Here is an 18,925-nt window from a genome sequence, read left to right on the forward strand (position 1 = left end):
CCACCCTCTTTGTGTGTACCATGGAGGTGATACTACCCACGCTTAAAGGTTTGGGTAGCTCAGACCCCCCAGTATCTGAGAAACCCCTGCTAGGCTGGCCAACCTGGAGTTGTGGTTCAGCTCCTGGGAGATGTCATCGACCATGTCATTCTCTGAAGCCTCATGAGCCATGGCTTTGCAAAGTTTACAGGCCACCAGGGCCTTGGCCATGGCCTCTTCGCCATGTTGCCAGAAGAACAGGGCCATCTTCTGCCTCTTCATCAGGACGGCCCACACCATCAGCTCGTGGAAAGGGAAAGGGAAGTGGTTGATCTCAGGGTCGTCCAAGTCAATGTCCACCTCTTCTTCTCTCTTCTTGGTGGTCTTTCTTCCTCGCCTCAAGGGGACATCATCCTATAATTTTAGGGAAAAAACACAGAGGTAGAGTTAGAAACGAACCAGTTACATTTATTAAATAGTTATTTGTTGTATACCTACTAAAGGTCCTGTTCCGGGATCAACACAGAAACAACTAGCCTATCCCAGCTCCTAACCCAAAAGTACTCATGCCTAACTTTAAAACAAGTTGCAATGAATGCAGAAGCATAGTCCTATGGGAATATGCTGGAGTTATACTTGATTTTTAAAAAGTATTTTTAATGGGCCATTCCCTTCCTTTCTCTTTTCCTTTTCTTTTCCTCCTTTCCCTCCCTCCTTACCTCCTTCCCTCCCTCCCTTCCTTCCTTTCACTTTTGTTTTTGTCATTTCTTTTCCTACAGGTAAGGCTATTTGTGCCTCATGATGGAACAGCATTGCCCTTTTCTCTGAAAGGACAAGGACATCCTTTTCTTACAGGTGCATAAATGACAACACCAACACAAAGAGATGGGAAATGGGAAACAGATGACCTATCTCCACTTTCTACAAACCTCTTAGATGCATTTGTGAAGTATTTCTGGCCTTTGGATCTGTTGCTAGTTGTAAACAACCATGGACAGATTTCACTCACTGGAATTTATATGCTTCCTTGGTTTTCAAATTAGTATTTCAAGTAAGACTTATTTTCTTACTTGTAATGCTAATGTAACCTTATGGTAGAATTTTCAAAGCTACTGTAACTTGCCCCCCTTAATAATGGGAAAAAATGGGCTCCTGGGTGGCTCAGTGGGTTAAGCCTCTGCCTTCGGCTTGGGTCATGATCTCAGGGTCCTGGGATCGAGCCCCGTATGGGGCTCTCTGCTCAGTGGGTAGCCTGCTTCTCCCACCCCCCATCTGCCTACTTGTGATCTCTGTCTGTCAAATAAATAAATAAAATCTTAAAAAAAAAAAAACTGGGAAAAATAAAATAAATAAAATCTTAAAAAAAAAAAACTGGGAAAAAACTCCCCTTCCTTATTTTAGAATCACATACTAAGCCTTACCAATTAAATGAATATATGTGTGTGTGTGTGTGTATGCACACACACACACACACACACATACATACATATATTTAAAATGTATAATAAAGAAAACAAATAATTGACATTAATAATTTGGGCAAATACTTACCTCCATTCCCAGTAGTTTCAAGGCTTTGGGCTATTTAAAAAGAAATGTTATATATAAAGTTAGATTTTTCTTTATAGAGGTAAGAAAAGAATCCTACTATATCTTAACCAGGTAATAGAAGAACTCTTCCGCACATATAGCATTTATCCATTTCACTAAACAAAACACCACAAGAGGAACCCATTTATAGAAATTCTAGAATTAAGGAGCGCCTGGGTGGCTCAGTGGGTTAAAGCCTCTGCCTTTGGCTCAGGTCATGATCTCAGGGTCCTGCGATCGAGCCCCGCATCAGGATCTCTGCTCAGCGGGGAGCCTACTTCCCCCTCTCCCTCTGCCTACTTCTCTGCCTACTTTCTCTCTCTCTGTCAAATAAATAAATAAATAAAATCTTATAAAAAAAAAAGAAATTCTAGAATTAAGGATTTAGTGATTTTGGTGAATCACAGAAAACCAGACACCCAGAGAGGCATAATGAGATTGTCCAAGGGGAGACCCTGTTGATAATCTCTTTTATGAGCCAAAATTTCTTCATCTTCCCAGAACTGAACTGCTTGGCTGACATCTCCATGATCTCAAGCCCTTGGGCTCAGTCAAACCAAGAGCTATTTCTTAAGCCCTTTTGCAAGGCCTCTATTACCTGGAGACTTGGAAAATTATTCAGAGTATGTGTTTAGGTATTTCACGCGGGCCATCTCCCTAGGTAGCTCTCCAGTAAGGCAAGGGTGAGTGGGGCTACGGGGACATGTGCAGACCGTGGCAGAAGGTGCTCAGTGCCATGGAAAGTGTCAGCACATACAGTGGCATCACTGGTCATGCTGGGAATGTGCAAAATAGCCACAGGCCAAGACACACACACAGAGAGAGAAGGCAACTCAGCAAATTACAGAACTTGATTTATACCTAACAAGTGGAGATACAAAATTGCATCTCAGGGATCAGGAATTCCAGTTCTGTGTTTTAAGTGTTACAGAATGGTGAGGTGCTATCTTGGAAGTTGTTCGGTAACTAGTAAGGTTAAAGTATTCTCCATTCCTCCAAATTTTATTTTGGAATAAAATAAAACGAAGACTAGCCTGAACCTTGTCTCTCTCCCTTTCTTTCCCTTTTAGCTTCTAAAGTGATCACAGTTTGAAATTTGTGTGATTTTATTTTTCTTATTTATACTTTTTGGTGTTTTCAAAGTGGTCTTCGAGCACCACCAAATACTTTCGTCATCAGAAGATCAGCTTTGTTAAAAGTAGAAATCAAGGAGCCTGGGTGGCTCAGTGGGTTAAGCCTCTGCCTTCAACTCAGGTCGTGATCTCAGGGTCCTGGGATCGAGCCCTGCATTGGGCTCCCTGCTCTGCGGGGAGCCTGCTTCTCCCTCTCCCACTCCCCCTGCTTGTGTTCCCTCTCTCACTGTATCTCTCTCTGTCAAGTAAATAAATAAAATCTTAAAAAAAAAAAAAGGCAGAAATCATGCCCACCACCAGCTAGAGTAACGGTTTTAAAATGTGGTCCAGGAATCATATGATCCTTTCTGGGGCTCAAAGGTGTTTTCCTAATAATACTAAGATGTTCTTTGGTTTCAATACCCATTAACATTTTGCAATGATGGTGCAAAGGCAGTGAGTGGTGAGCCAAACTGTGGGGGGCCCTAGCAGGAATGACAAAGGCAGCAGCCCCAGACTTCACTAGCTGCCATTAGATTCCACTGTTACGTACTTGAAGTTTAAAGACAAACAAAAAACGGGGCGCCTGGGTGGCTCAGCGGGTTAAGCCGCTGCCTTCGGCTCAGGTCATGATCTCAGGGTCCTGGGATCGAGCCCTGCATCGGGCTCTCTGCTCGGCGGAGAGCCTGCTTCCTCCTCTCTCTCTGTCTGCCTCTCTGCCTGCTTGTGATCTCTCTCTGCCAAATAAATAAATAAAAAATCTTTAAAAAAATATTAAAAAAAAAAAAGACAAATAAAAAACCAGTTAGACTTAAGAAGTCCTTGATGAGGCCTAAAAAAAAAAGTTAACTATATTAAATCTCTACCCTCCAAAAAAAAAAAAAAAGTCTTTTGGCTATTTTGAGGGATGAAATGGTAAGTGTGCTGAAACCACTTTTGCTACATAGTGGAAGAGGACAGGTCGTTCTGAGGACAAACACACACTTACTTGGATTAGAACCACACTGCTTCATGGGCGATCTACTTGAAGGAATGACTGGCAGACCAACTACGGTTTACTTAGCCTTGGACATTGGGCAGACGTTTTTGGTAATGGCCTAAGTGGAGCTGTTGTTTCAAGGAAAATAACTAACTGATGGTGTTTGTTGCCAATGACAGAATTTTCCAAACCAAAATTAGAAAAAAATTAGAATTTTTAAAAACTTGCATATTCTCTCCCCCATGACCTGGATGGTTTTTCAGAAGTTAAAGACTTTTCTGATGAGATTGGAGGTGATTTTAGTGAAGGGCGAGTTTCTGAAATTGTCTAATGAAATGTGTCAGCCGTCAGAAGATGTGCATAACTCCACAAACCGATGTGATACAATGACCAGTCTACCATGTTCCCAGATCCAAAGTGTAAGATCAGTCAATGCAATCTGAAGTTGCAGGGTATGAAAAGTTCATTGAACTATTTCAGACTTTGTGTATCCACTGATCTTTAAGAAATTGCCAACTGAGTTTTGATGTATGCAGCATCAAAAAAGAATATCTATAATTATTTATAAAAATTATTAAAACACTCCTTCCTTCATACATATATATACATATTTATATATATTTGTCATATTTGTCACATCTTTGTGTGAAGTCAGATTTTCTTTGTCCAATTCAACCCAAACATCTGGCAACAGAGTGCAGAAGGAGATATGAGAATCTAGCTTTCTTCCATTAAGCCAGATATTACAGAAATATGCACAAAATGTAGACCAATGCTACTCTTATACCAAATTTTGTTTTGAAAATACAGTTATTTTTCACAAACATGTCATTTATGTTAACAGGTAATGGGCTTCTTAGAGTTAATTGAAAATGAATTAATATTAATAATTAATAAATATTGTGAAGTCTTTAATTCCTAACATGATAATAGCAATTGATAGAACTCCCAGAAATAAAAGCTTTTGGGGGTCCTCAATAATTTTTTAAAGGTATAAATGGATTCCCAAGACCAAAAACCGTGATTGAGGCAGGTAAGACTAATTTGAATTTCATGATTAGTCCCTGATCATTAGGGCTCACTCTCGGGGCCGGTTTCTGATTTTAACGGGACCTAGTGAGGAAAAGAAAGGGGTGTATCCCCCAACACACTGCCTTTTTTTTTTTTTTTTTAATGGATTTGATGGTGGAGGGAAGAGATGGGTGGGGCCAGCTGCCTTCTTACTGGATCTCCCCCTGGGAGATAACGAAGCCACATCCCAAACGTGTCCCACCCTAGTCCTCCCCAGGAGCCCAGGAAAGGGAACCCGCTGCAAAACTCACCCTCTTGGGGCCGAAGAGATTGTGGTAAAGCGTCCGGAAGCGCTTGCGCGTGTAGTTGCAGCGGTAAGCCCCGCCCATCAGGTATTCGATCACCAGGCCGATGTCTATCAGGCTGATTCTGTAATCCGGAGGCAGGTTCCCCTATCAGGGAAGAACGAAACACACACACACACACACACACACACACACACACACACACACACACACACGCAAAAGACAGCGTGGTTTACTAGGGATTCGATGCCATGTGTTCTGTAACTATTTTAGAGTAAAAAAAAAAACTAATTCAGAAACATATGAATGTAGTATTATGCTGGTTAATTAATTCACCTTAAAATAGATCCAACCGAAACCTGGATATTCTCGCTTGGAAAGAAGACATAAGTTAAATAAGAAGATGCAGAAATCGTCGGCAATAACAGAAAATCAAAATATTTATTCAAGTCTTCAGCTGGGGAGAAAAAAACACCAGTGTAGCAGAGAGAAACACAAGGCTTGACATGGCAAACACTGAGCTCCAGCCGCTAGCAACTCGGCTCCCCAGACGGTCCCCAGGCCCCCGCCCAGCGCTGCCCTGCCTCTGCCCCAGCCTTGCTCCCGCTTTTGCCAACCATTTACTTCTTCCCACTCACTAAAGGAAGACTCCTTCCAGAAGATGGTGGTTATTACCATCGCCTGCATCAGGTGGGATATGCTGAGAATTCCTCTGCAAAACCTCGATGAACAATGGAAAAAAAAAAGGAGCAGCTTTTTCATAAAAGGAGAGCGGATGGATGTCAGGATGAAGTCAGTTAGGAGCATCCTTTGTGGTTAGATAGAAAGGGGGTGGCATGAGAAGAGATTTTGAGGGAATATTTATTTCCCTGGAATTAAGGAGGTTTGGGATATTTTCTTTTAAAGAGAAGAGCATTTCTTAAAGACCAAGAATGATGGCATTTAAGTTTTATGGGGCTTGTATGCACAGATGCAAAACATAAGGATTTTATTATCATTCATTGTCTACTCATTACTGGTTTCTACACCAAAAGGGTTCTCTCTAGGGTCTAAGGAAAATACCTGCTCTGCTAGGTCAGGGGAGAGTTAGTTCCATCTAGGCAAGTTCTGAGCGCACCGCGAGTTTCAAAAAGCGTGAGTAAGGAACACGCTGTCTGGTTTGGCTTCCTGCGGCAGGAGCACGCTCTGTACCATGAACCACAAGGGTACAGCCCTGCCCTGCGTAGGAAGCCTCAGATATATTGTGGAGAGGTGGGAGGGCTCTGTCTACTTTTGTCTTAATGGAGGACCCACCCCGATACCGTGCGAGGTTTCTGCCGCTTACAGAAGTGGCTCATAGCCACGGTGGTGGCTCTCCAACTTTGGTGGCATCAGAATCACCTGGTGAACTTGGTGACAGTGCCAAGCACTGGCTTTAATGTATGGGCTTCTCCGTGCCTTGTTAGCTCTCTGGGTGGTTCTGAGATACACCCAAGTTTGTGCTAAATAAGGTGGGTCAGGTGGGCTCACGTGGCAGAATCAGAAAACTCATGGTGTACAATCACTGTCATTAGGAAATCAGCTTCCGTTTTTGCAGAACAGAGGATAGGTTTTCTGTTACCCATACTCAGCTTTGCTATGGCCAACAGCACCCATCTGAAGGGTATTCAGGGTTAGAGGGGGCCCACTGTAGCCTTTCACCAAACCTATAGCTTTGATGGTGTTACTGATCTCTGTATTCCCGGTGCCTTCTATAGTCACTGGTGTGTGGTCGGCCGTTTCTGTGGTGAAGTTGAGAATGAGTAAAACAGTACAATTCATTGATGTGGTTGGGATCTAGTCTCAGTTTCCGGTTTCTCGGTACTGTGTTCTGGTCAGTGATGCAACTAACTAGCCACGGTCTCTGGGTCATCGTGTCTGGGAGAGCCCCGCGTCACTGTGGAAATTCGACTTGAAATAGGCCGATGGCTCTGCGGGTATTTTCAGTGGAGTGGGAACAAGGGGATAGCAGTTGTCGTCCCAGCCCACCGCAGAGGAGAGCCTAGTGCTACCCTTTAGACTGGCTTGCCGCCTCTGCACAGTTCCAACCCGTCGGGTTCTACCTCTCCCTTGGCTTGGGGCACAAAACAGGCTTGGGGGACTTCAGGCAGAGAACACCTCCCATCCTTGAGCTTGGCTCATCAGAACCCCACCCAAAAGTTCCCGTCATAAAAATGGCCTTATTCTCCTCCTTGCCATGCTCAGAATTCCACCCTCTCCTCTGAGCAGCTCACTAGCCTAACCACACTGGCAAGGGAAGCTCCCCACAGGCTATTAGAAAAGGCCAACTGCCTGACCTCTTTATGCCAAGCGTGGCAACAACAGAGGAAAGGGAACTCAGAGAAAGTTTTAAGATGGTAACTGTCCATGTATCACCCTTTCCATAAACACGAAACTGAGTTTGAAAATATTCCTCCTGCAACTGCTTTTCTGCACCGTGTGGGGGCAGGGGAGCAAGGCTGCGAGTTTCTGTCTCGACGGGCTGTACCCGACGCCTAGGCAGGCCTCTTCTTTCAGGAGTAGAAGAGCTGGAGAGCCTGGACGCACGTGGGTCCGCCTCCTCTCTTCTGCATTTGGCTCCTATAAGGATGACCCGCAGAGGAGGTCCTGCATTTGTGTTATTTTCCTGGGCATTGTGCGGCCGGCAGAGGAAACAACAGTGGCTGGGAATCAACTGTCCTGGGCTTCTTTCTGTCTGTCCTTCATAAATCAACCAGCTTCCTGCAAGGCCTCTGTTTTCTTCCCTGTACAAAGGGTGGAACTCGATGACCTCTATTGTCTGTAAAGCCCAAGTTCCAGGTTAGAACTCGATGGCCTCTATTGTCTGTAAAGCCCAAGTTCCAGGTTACAGAAACAAACCTAGGAGATGTAGTATGATGCTTTCGGAAGGAAGGCATAGCAAGTCTATGAATGCGTGCCTATTTTTAATCCCGTAAGAATTTTCTCAATTTAAAACACATGAGTAACAGCGAACCTAACACCTATATATTTTCTTTTGAGACACCGATGTGTGAACGTCAGTTTGAGTTCTAAGAACAAGACATAAATATTGCCTGAAGACCGACAGGGAGTGTCAAGAACTATGCTTTGGGATTGTCTATAAGAGTAGGGGTTACCAGGAAAGTGATAATGGTAAAATTCAAAATAATCAAAATTTGAGAGGGGCAAAGAAAATATTTTTGCCAATGATTATATTCATAAAGGGTCCTTAGGTTTATATACTACCTAAGGAAGGTGCTGGAATCTTTTTTGGTAGGAACTTCTCATGTAAAGCTTGATTATTCTGAAGTGATTTACATAGGATCTGGTATCAAGCCAGAGAAGGGATTCAAGGAAGCAAAGTCTTGGTTCTGCCCAGCTTTGAGCAAAGGCCTTAAAGGAACGGGCTGGCCTTCTGTTTGACCATAAGGGGGCGATGTTCACGGGACGGAACCCAATGGCGGTTCCATCAGCATTTTACCTGCCTGTTCTGTTTTATATGAGTAATAAGGCGATGTACATGAATAGGGAAGATTGGAGGACTTGGAAATCAGGAGTCAGATGCCCTTGTTAAAGTGATATCTGGAGGAGGGACAGCTTACTTTACCAGGTAATGTGTCTGAAAGCCTGCAAGACTGATTGCATCTGTTTTCTCCCCCTAGAGTCTTAGAAAGCACGGAAATTAAGGGAATCAGTTTCACAAGTTTTACTGGGGAGAATGGAAACCTTTTGGGGAAGAAGAAACAGATTTCATAAAATTAATAAAATCGGGTACCATTTTAGACTCTTTGGATAACTGTGTCCTGGATGAACTCTGAAGGGAATGGGAACGTTTGGGGTATGTCTGATGCACTGGGCTGATGGCCTTGGCCACCTGCGACCCTAGATGTCACAAACACAGAGAACAGCCCGCAGTAGCACCCCGCAGTGGAAATAGCACTGGGCTGGACTGTGGTCCAGCTCTGCTTCTCTGTGACCCTGGGCACATGGCTTCCTTTCTCTGTGACTCAGTTTACACTCTGCAAACAGGCACTTTGGGCAGCGTGACTTCAAAGGTGATGTCTATTTCTAGAGGTCCAATTTTTCTGACCTGTACCTGGCAGGCTGCTCTTATTTCTATGCTGCCTGGGCACCGGGCAAAGACTATTGTCCGGAGCATGCAGAGTTGACAAAGTTCCCATTAACCACCCTTGAAGTGTGGTCAGTGGAGCCGAGGACTCAGAGACAGGACAGTTAAGGACTAGAAAGAGATGGTGTTGAGCTCATCGCATCCACCTCCTTTGGAAAAAGCAGACACACCACAGGTAATGTCCAAAAACCTTCTGGAAGAGTCTTCCTTCTCCTGGAGGCTTTCCAAATAGGAAGCCAACAACAACACTGAAGAAATGCTTCTTCTGTCATTTCTGTTCGTCCCTCCTTCCTCTTTTGGTAATTACTTTGGTAATTGGTAATGCCTGAGCACTTACGTCCCCTTTCATGCCTCAACAACACATGGCAAGCCATGTGACTCAAACAATTTGATCCACAGAGTGAAACAGAAAGGCTTGACTCTATCAGCAGGTAAAAATCTGACAACAGGAGAACGTTGCTCCTTTTTCTTGTACCATGGGCTACTTCTCTGAAGGTAAATTTTAATCCATGCCATCCTAAAGATGACTTTTAACTAAGAGTTTAAATGCATGTATGGATCTGCTCTTCTGAATATACTCTTTTTCAGAAGTCAGCTCGTGATATCGCTATCAGATTTCAGCTGTTCAGGAAACACATTTTGTGGAAACTTATAACAAGCATTCAAAAGAAGATTGTTTCCTTCTGATGTATGTAAAGGTGTAAAGTGATTGCTGGTCATTGAGTTTACCAAGGAAGGGTGTTCAAAAGTCTATTCTGGCCAAAGTTTATGGAAAAGAGGACATTCCCTCAATGTTCAGCTTTGTTACAGACCAGGCAATCTTTTAAAAAATAAAAATCCTTTTGCAAATCTGCATGAATTCGGCAGATGGGATTATGAAAATGTCCTTTCTTTATCCAAAGATTGTCTAAAATGCTTCCCCCACCCTTTCGTTCTGCCAAAGCTCTGGGTCTTAATTCCCACGTGAATGACATTAAACTGTCATAATTTCACAACTACCTCTATATAATACTCAACTATCACCCTCCCTTTGTGGGGAATAATAGTACAGGTCATCCAAAGTATTAGCACATTTAAGTTAGGAAAGAAAAGCTAGTACTTTAAAACACAGAGAGGCACAAATCGAGCAGACAGTTAGCTTCTAAAAATGGCAAGTTAGATTTCGCGGTAAAGCAGACAGACTCGGGCTGCTCTGGATTGATGTGGCCTTGTTGCGTCCGATGGATTTATGCAGAAAAGCAGTTCCGGGAAGTGCGTTAGCTTCTATCATTTAAACTTTCTGATGGATGCTGTATAACCAGCTTTCTACCTCCTGGCTCCTAGATTGTTCCCTTGATATAAATAATTTGAGAGTCAGTTCTCCAAAGTTGGTTCTGTGGAAGTCAAAGGAGAGCTGGGCTTGGAGATATCCTGCTGTTACGTGGGACCATCAGGTGATTCCTAAACGTACTCCCTGGGTTCCTAAGAGTTATTTGCTTTTGATTTTCCAGGCATATCATCAAACACTATGTTTAAGGTTCAGAACTATGTTCCTAACACAGGAGTAGCATTTCACACCAGGGCTTAGCCCTTATTGTTTCATATTTTTTGGTCACAGATCACATCAATTAACAAGTAACATAAAGTCCTACAATCCTAAAGCACAAAGCACATGCGAATTACCAACTTCCTTAATTTTGAAAATGGCTTAACCTGCCAAGATTTTCTTAGCATATTAAACCTAGCTTTTGTAGACCCTGCGAATCGCATTGGCCTAAACTGCTGGACGTCATCTGGAACCATCTGAAGAAGATGTGCATTGATGTTAACTTCTCTCATTTACTTCTTTTTTTTTTCTTTTAAGATTTAATTATTATTTTTTATTTGAGAGAGAGCAAGAGAGAGCATAAGCAGGGGGGAAAGGCAGATGGAGAGGGAGAAGCAGGCTTCCCGCTGAGCAGGGAGTCTAACGCGGGACTTGATTCCAGGACTCTGGCATCATGACCTGGGCTGAAGGGCAGACACTCAACCGACTGAGCCACCCAGGCGCTCTCCTCTCATTTACTTCTTAAGAAAACATAAAGGTCCCTCATTCTTAGCTCCCTTCATCCATATAACACGAAACGTAGAGACTTCCCCTCCTCGAGCTTCCACTGTTATCCCTTCTAGTCGTTAAGTTAAGGGCTCACCTCATCCACAGAAGTAAACAGGCGTCTGCTTTTCCTGTCCCTCTCTCTTCCCAAGCGAAGAAACGAAACACAGGCTGTCTGTTTCTCCCCACCCGACTGTCAGTCTCTTTTCCCAGGTAAAAGTTTAACTGGTTCCTAAGCCAGCTCAGAACTACCCTGGGTCATTTGCAATCACTTTTTCCAGTTACTGAATCAGTACGTAAAAGAATCCTTATATATTTTTGTTCCAATATTTGGATCACACTTGAAAGAAAAATAAGACGGCTCCTAATACTCCTTCCTCCCCAATCCTCACATCCCATTCTCTCTTGTTAGTTTGTATTACTTCTGAAGTACATCTTTAGCTGAGAAGTTTAAAAAAAAAATGCTACCTTAAAAATACATGCCTTCTAATGCCAGTGACGTGAGCGACTGTAAGAGGCAGTGAGTGGGATTTCAGAAGGGAGGAAATGGTGTTGCAAAGCAGAGCCCTGCAAGGAAGAGAACCTAACAGGAGGGATTTTGATCATTTGTACCCAATGAAACCTAACTGCAAAAATCCCTTAGAAAATCCGGCAAAATATTGAGAAACTGGGGCGGGGGGAGGGAGGTGAATCAGTGACTTTATTTGAAGGCTCGAATTGGCCTATGGCTGAGGTTGAGGGACAAAGGCATAGTTGTCTCTTCGGAAAGTCTCACAATTTCTGCAGTGACCCAGACTCGCTCTCGGTGATGGGGGAGGGGATGATATCTTATTTACTATTTAAAAACCCTCAGGACGTTTTGTGGTACATGAGCAACAAATATCTTGGCAGAGAATATGCGTTAGATGTGTATACCTAATCTTTCGAGATCCTTCCCCCTATTTAGTTTCCAGGCAACTTTAAGCCAGAATAAATCACACAAAATTGGAAGGCTTGAGGATAAGAGAAATGGCTCTGTTGGGGGCAAATGTGCTTCTGGCTCGAAATGGGGCAAATCAGGGAAAGATGTGGTCTTGGTAAAGACCACCTGGTTGGACTGGGGGTAGAGATTGTGCAGCGTCTGTTTCTCTCACTTTGAAGGCTTCACTCACTCTCTCAGATGAAAAACCCTTCAGTAAGTTTGTGTGGAGATGAGAGGAAAGTCTCTAGGAGCCAGCAGAAGGTTTTTGTTTGTTTTTTTGGTACCCTTTACTCATTACTAGCAAAGGTCTAGCTACTTAATACGTACATTCTCAGCAGCCCCAGGACATTTACTTGGCCTTTCAAGGGAAACAAACTTCTAAGGGAAGTTCTAGACAATGACTCCTATGAGATGAAGGGATCGTACTCTAGTTTTGACCTTACTTGGTAGCCTTCTCTGAGTAGGTCCTTGTGGGCTTTGGTGAAGAATTGCTATGGACTGGTGGGTGGGGTGCCTCTGTGTGCAGGGGGTGGGAAAAGTGCCCCCATCTATTTCGTCCTCTGGAGTTAGAAGAGCAGTGTCTGGGAATGCTGTCAAGGTTTCAGAATGAAGTTAGTTACTTCTGAGAGAGAGCGAAGGGAGCAAAACAACAAGCCCTTGGCTAAGATTAAACATAGCTTCCCTGCCCCTCACTCTTCCCATCTATACACTGGAACCATACTATATAATAACGATAATCAAATAACAATTCGACTCCATAGAATTGTCACAACAATGAAACGAGCTGCGATGTACAGTAGACTCAGGTCAGTGCCACACACCTCGTCGTCACTAAAGATCTGGCACTCTTTTATGATTGTTTATCAGAGGATCTGAGTTTGAACTCCGCCTCTTCCCTAACCACACCCTCTATGTCTGTAAAATGGGAATAATTCTCCTTGATCCAAACCTCCCGGCTGCTTGTCTCCCTGCGACCCCCCCCCAACACACACCACCAAGTTAGGTGGCAATGTGAAAAAAATCTACCGGGAAATATCAAGTCTTAGAAGAATGGAATGCACATATGTGTTTTCGTCTCTGATGCTCGAGACTTTCTGAGCCGTGTTTCCCGTGCTCTGCATAATGTTAGAAGGGACAGTGACGCAAGGCCTCAGGAGCTAGGACGTGAAGATCCCGCCTACGGTTAGTCCAACAACAAGGAAACTAGCTCCCCAGACGGTAAGGGGCGCGTGGGAGAAAACAGGCAGTGGCATAAATCCACCCAGCGTGGTGCGAAGCTCTCAAAAACATGACGCGTTCTGCCTTCCAAAAACATTATGTCCAGTGAAAGCATCTAAAACCGCAGAGGCGGGAGGTGAAACCACAGCTGCATTGTAAGCAGAGATGTCATCGTTAAAAGGCAACGCACACACACGCACGCACACACACACGCACGCACACACACACATACAGCGTCCTGAAATGAGGGGGCTCGCGGGGACAGGACTGCTCTGGCAGCTCATGCAAAACAGAGGCGCTTTCTAATCACAGGAAGCAGTCAAGACAGGCCTCCGACCTTCAGTCAGGAGGGTTCTTACCTTTTTGACATCCCTGACCAAGTGGTACAATGTGTTTGAGGGCCCATGTCTCTGAAAACAATAAAGAAGAATCAAATGGATTTGCGGGTCATGGGCTCTCGTCGGTAAGGCAAGAAGGTTCTGGAAAGGAAGGGTTCTGGCCGGAGGAGGGGCAGTTGTTTAAGATGAACCTTGTTGTAGTTGCTCAGTTGTACCTGCCTTTTCTAAATGAACACACTGGCAGATTTTTGGATTGTGATTCCTCAAGAAAAAGCAGTTGAGGGTCTAGGTTCAAGCTTTGTAAAGGAGGTTGTCAACTCAGTGGATGGCTGGGCCAAAACATCATTAAAGAGGCCAGTTTTGAGGCGGGGGTCAGCGGGGGAGACAAAGGGGCCAATTTAGAGCATTGGAAATACACTGTGGCACATGGCCGATCACAACTTGTTACCCATCGTGAATGAGAAATTGTCCAACACGTGTTGGCAACGTTTTCTGTAAATGGCCAAGGAATTGCTTTTTTACACTTCATAGGTCATATATTTTTCATGGCAACTGTTCGAATCTGCCATTGTGCAAAAGCAGCCAGAGACAATATGTCAACAAGTGAGTCTGCCCCTGTATCGATAAATCTTTATGGACACCAAAAGAGAATCAAATTTCGTAGAATTTTAATATGTCACAAAATATCATTCTTCTACTGATTTTTTCAATCATTAAAAATGTTTAAAAAACCATTTTTAGCTTGCAGGCCATATTTAAAAAAAAAAAAGGCAGTGGGCTGGATTTGATTCTTTGGTAGCATTTTGCTCAAATCTAAAGAAAAAGCCACAGGCTCTTGGCAGGAAAAGAGAGGCTAATGTGAAATGACTCGCCATCCTGCCGTCTTTCGGGAATATGAACGCTAGATGGCATACAGGATGCCCAGTTAAATTTGAATTTCAGATAAATGAGAAATACGTTTTAGTAGAAGTATATCCCAAATATTTCACGGGACACCTCATATTAGAAATTACTCATTGTCTACCTGGGATTCAAATTTAACTGGGGATCCTGTATTTTTATTTGCAAAATCTGGTGACCCTATTCGAGACTCTCAAACAGTGATGGCAAATCCTTTAGCAGTGCGGGAACACATTCAGGTATGGAGACGATTCCTGGGTATGGCCTCAACTACCTGCCCATTCATGCAACACACTTCCCAGAATTCTTCTTCCACTGAGGAATGCAGTCTGATATAGGGATTAAACACACAGACTCTGGAGTCAGAATGCCAGCCACCATCCCCACCTGTGTTCTATTTTATTTATTTTACTGAAAACCCTATTATTCTCCCCCCCCCCCGGCTTTATTGAGATATAATTGAATAAGACATTGTGTCAGTTGAAGGTATACAATGTGATTTATTTATCACAATAAGGTTAGTTAACACACCTTCGCCTAACACAATTATCATTTCATTGTTGTTGTTATGGTGAGAACATCAAAGCTCTGATCTCATGGCAACTTTCAATTATACAATGTGGTGTTGTTAACTATAGTCTCCAAGCTGTACATTAGATCCCTGGAATTCATTTGTCTTATAGTTGAAAGTTTATACCCTTTGGCTAACATCTCTCATTTTTCCCACCCTTCAGCCCCAAATATTTTGGGACTCCTCCAAAACACACTTTTATATCTGGCTCCCTTTTCAAATATTAGTTGACCATATATGCATGTGTTTATTGCTTGGCTTTTGACTCTGTGATATGGATAATTTAACATTATTAACACTTGGAATCCATGAACATGGGATATCTTTCCATTTATTTGTGTCTTCTTCAATTTCTTTAATCAATCTCTTACAGTTTTTGCCTTAGAGATCTTTTACTTCTTGGTGAAAATTATCTCTAAGTATTTTATAGCTTTAGATGCTCTTGTAAATAGGACTGTCTTATTCTCTTTTCAGATTGTTCATTGTTAGTGTATAGACATGCAACTGCTTTTTTGTATGTTGATTTTGTATCGTTAAACTCTACTGGGTTCTTTTATTAGTTCTAACAGTTTTGTTTTTGGTTTTTATTTTGTTTTTTTTTTTTTGTTTTTTGTTTTTGTTTTTGTTTTTTTTGGTCAAGTCTTTAGGATTTTCTGTATACAAAATCATGTTATCAGCATAGACAATTTTACTTCTTCCTTTCCAAACTGGGTGCCTGTTTTTCCCTGCCCCTCTCTCTATTGAGATGATATGAGTTTTGTCTTTCATTCTATTAATGTGATGTGCATTTATTGATTTGCATATATTGAACCATCCTTGCATTTAGGGATGGAATCCCATTTGGTCATGGTGCATGATCTTTTTAAGTGCTGGTGAATTTCAATTGCTACTATTTTGTTGAGAATTTTTGGACCTATGTTCATCAGGGATATTGGCCTATAGTTTTATTTTCTTGTAGTGTCCTTATCTTGTTTTAGTGTCAGTATATTGCTGGCCTCCTAAAATAACTCTTCAAATTTTTTGAAAAATTGGACAAGAATTGGGGTTAATTCTTTAAATATTTGGTAGAATTCACCTGTGAAGCCACCTACTCCTGGGCTTTTCTTTGTCAGGAAGTTTTTGATTACTGATTCCATCTCCTTACTTATTATCGGTCTGTTCAAATTTTTCTGTTTCTTCATGATTCAGATTTGATCAGTTGCATGTTTCTAGGAATTTATCCACTTCTCCATGGCTAATTATCGATGTTTTGGTGGGGACAGGAACTGGGATTTCCTATGCTATCATTTCAGTCTATTATTCTTACTGAAAGTCTCACTATGCAGAACCAAGAAAAATCTGCAGAGAAAACAGAAACCTGGAGCCGCTCTGCCAAACTGTTTTCTAGTTCCAGCAGCAAGAAGGAGATAGAGCCAGTGCAGTAGTATCACCTAACACCCTCCGCTGGCTAGGGAGAGGTCAACAAGCTCCATCTCATTAGAGCTGTGGGTGGTGGGACAAAGAAGCATTGATAAACGAGGGGAAGAATAACCTCTAAGACAGAAGTATTGGTTCAGTACTAGCTTTCTTCTTTCTTAGGAGTTTTGACCTTAAATAAACCAATTTACTTCTTAGCTTCAGTTTTCTTATCTATAAAATGGAGGAAAACAATATCTCTCTTTCTTTTAATATTCCAAGTAAAAGTTTATCGACCTTGATCAAGAATTCTTACATATTTAATATTGCTTCTAATGTATCATAGGAATTACTTCCCCAAAATAGTAATCAAGGCTGGACTGAAAGAGTATATGGGAAATGTAGTAATGTTGTTTATGTAAGTATAAATCACATTATAGTCTACTGGAGATCCAAAGGGATTTGCCCTTATGGCAAAAGAACAAGCAGCAAAAGCCATTTAAGCAGGTCCAGAACCTTTGGGAAGAAAGTTTTTCCTAACCTTCCTGAATTGTACTCTCCAAGCGTCCTGTACCCTCTTGAAGTTTCCAACATCTGCTCTTTTTTTATTTTTTTATTTTTTTTAAGATTTATTTATTTATTTATTTGACAGACAGAGATCACAAGGAGGCAGAGAGGCAGGCAGAGAGAGAGAGAGGAGGAAGCAGGCTCCCCGCTGAGCAGAGAGCCCGATGCGGGGCTTGATCCCAGGACCCTGAGATCATGACCTGAGCCGAAGGCAGAGGCTTTAACCCACTGAGCCACCCAGGTGCCCCCCCAACATCTGCTCTTTAAACTTCTTTGGATTTTAGTGCCTATCAGCTCAGAGCCAAAGTACTTAGCTCACTGAATACTACAAACAACTTCCTAAATAGTAGTTTTTCTTTATGATCACTCCTTGGTATTCCTAGTAAATGAAGTAGCAAATTATTACAAAATAATACAAATAATATTTTGTGGTAACTCCAAACAAGGGGTATTTTATGGTTTATTCCACTATAGAGGAAAGGGAATGAATGTCATAGCTCTGAGGATAACAAGATGGTGTGGGATAGTTGATCAGTCTCCTTTGATGCTTTGAGTTAAATCAATTGTCCTCTGCTGATTGCCTCAAACGCCTTCTGGGCTTACAGCATAAACTGGATTCTAATTTTCAGAGCCTTGTGGGTTTGTGTAAGAATCTGAGAACGTTAGCTTTTGGTGTGATCCCATAACTTTCTGCTTTAGATGCTGACAACTGAGCAGTTAAAACAAGCGGAATCTTAGTGACTTGGCGTTGCTGTCTACAGGTCTAAGGGAGCATCTTTGAAAAATGATCCATGCATTTGGAAGGGAGGGAAGAGGCTCACAGGCATGTGGGGGGCAGGAGAAGGCAAAATGAAAAAACACAGAGAAAATAAAAAGTGCCTTAGCTTGGCCCTACCGTATTGTACAATTCCTCTAGTCTGGAGATGGTGAGAAAACGGTGCATGCTTACTCCATTCTCTATGAGTAATTTCACAAAATCCACTCTGTCCAGAACTAGGGCATCCAACATGGCTTGCTCCAAAGACCCCACCTGCAAATCAAGTCACTGAGTTAGTCTGCCCCAGGCTCCAGGGATGCGGTTCCTTGGTGTTCACCTGAACAGTTTAGAATGGATGCCTTTGGCATCTGGTAAACCTTCAGCACATCCAAGAACATGCGAACAAGACTGTTCCCAACTCCACTTTTGGCACAGCCATAATCTCTCTTGTGTTTTGGGATCTGTCTTTGTAAACAGAATTCAAACTTTTCTAGTTCCAAAGCTATTTCCTCTGTGACTCTTTTTCTCTTCTGGGTCCCGAGAAGACACAGGATATACAAGAATTTCCCGTGTATTCTCTGACCAAACTTCCTGTAATACTAGTGAAGCACCAAAGTGGCTGCTTTGCTGTCCTCATTTTCATCTTCCTGAGGCTCTGAATTAGACCTCCGGCTACGTTGCAAAGAGGGACCCTAGCGAACAGATCAGAAAGTAGGCCTTTCTTTATTTTAATTGTTAGACTACCTTGCTTCTGTCTCACTCATTTCCGTGCAGAGACTTAGCAACTATTCAGGTCCTTGAGTCTGTCTACCAGGGTTTTATTCAATAATTTCACAAAAACCTCCTGGTGTCCAGACTCCTTGACAAATCTTACCACCCTAGCAATCCACTAGTGGCACTAAATAAAGACAGGGGCTTCATGGCCAGGCAGCAGCTCTCTGGGGGCAAGACAGGGTTAAAGAAGACCCATCCGTGGGGGTATTGCCGTTCAGTTATTCCAGCATTAAAGTCAAATCTCAGACTGCTGGCTGCCTCCCCGGGATCC

At 42.7% G+C, this 18,925-nt stretch overlaps 1 protein-coding gene across 10 annotated transcripts in view; it reads right to left on the reverse strand.

The window, feature by feature from the left end:
• TRPM3 (transient receptor potential cation channel subfamily M member 3) overlaps positions 1 to 18,925 on the reverse strand; it is a 797,862-nt gene that overhangs the window by 79,895 nt on the left and 699,042 nt on the right. For 6 of the 10 annotated variants that reach the window (XM_047699834.1, XM_047699838.1, XM_047699830.1 and 3 more), the window contains 6 exons: positions 18,019 to 18,153; positions 13,712 to 13,762; positions 5,313 to 5,348; positions 4,983 to 5,123; positions 1,531 to 1,560; positions 104 to 393 (listed from right to left, as the gene is read on the reverse strand). In XM_047699834.1, coding sequence (XP_047555790.1) covers positions 104 to 393; positions 1,531 to 1,560; positions 4,983 to 5,123; positions 5,313 to 5,348; positions 13,712 to 13,762; positions 18,019 to 18,153 — 683 coding nt within the window. The remainder of the gene's footprint in view (positions 1 to 103; positions 394 to 1,530; positions 1,561 to 4,982; positions 5,124 to 5,312; positions 5,349 to 13,711; positions 13,763 to 18,018; positions 18,154 to 18,925) is intronic. The other 4 variants (XM_047699836.1, XM_047699832.1, XM_047699837.1 and 1 more) reach the window with 1 other exon arrangement.

The sequence above is a fragment of the Lutra lutra genome, chromosome 13 (assembly GCF_902655055.1).
Source record: "Lutra lutra chromosome 13, mLutLut1.2, whole genome shotgun sequence".
NCBI classification, from domain to species: Eukaryota; Metazoa; Chordata; class Mammalia; order Carnivora; family Mustelidae; genus Lutra; species Lutra lutra.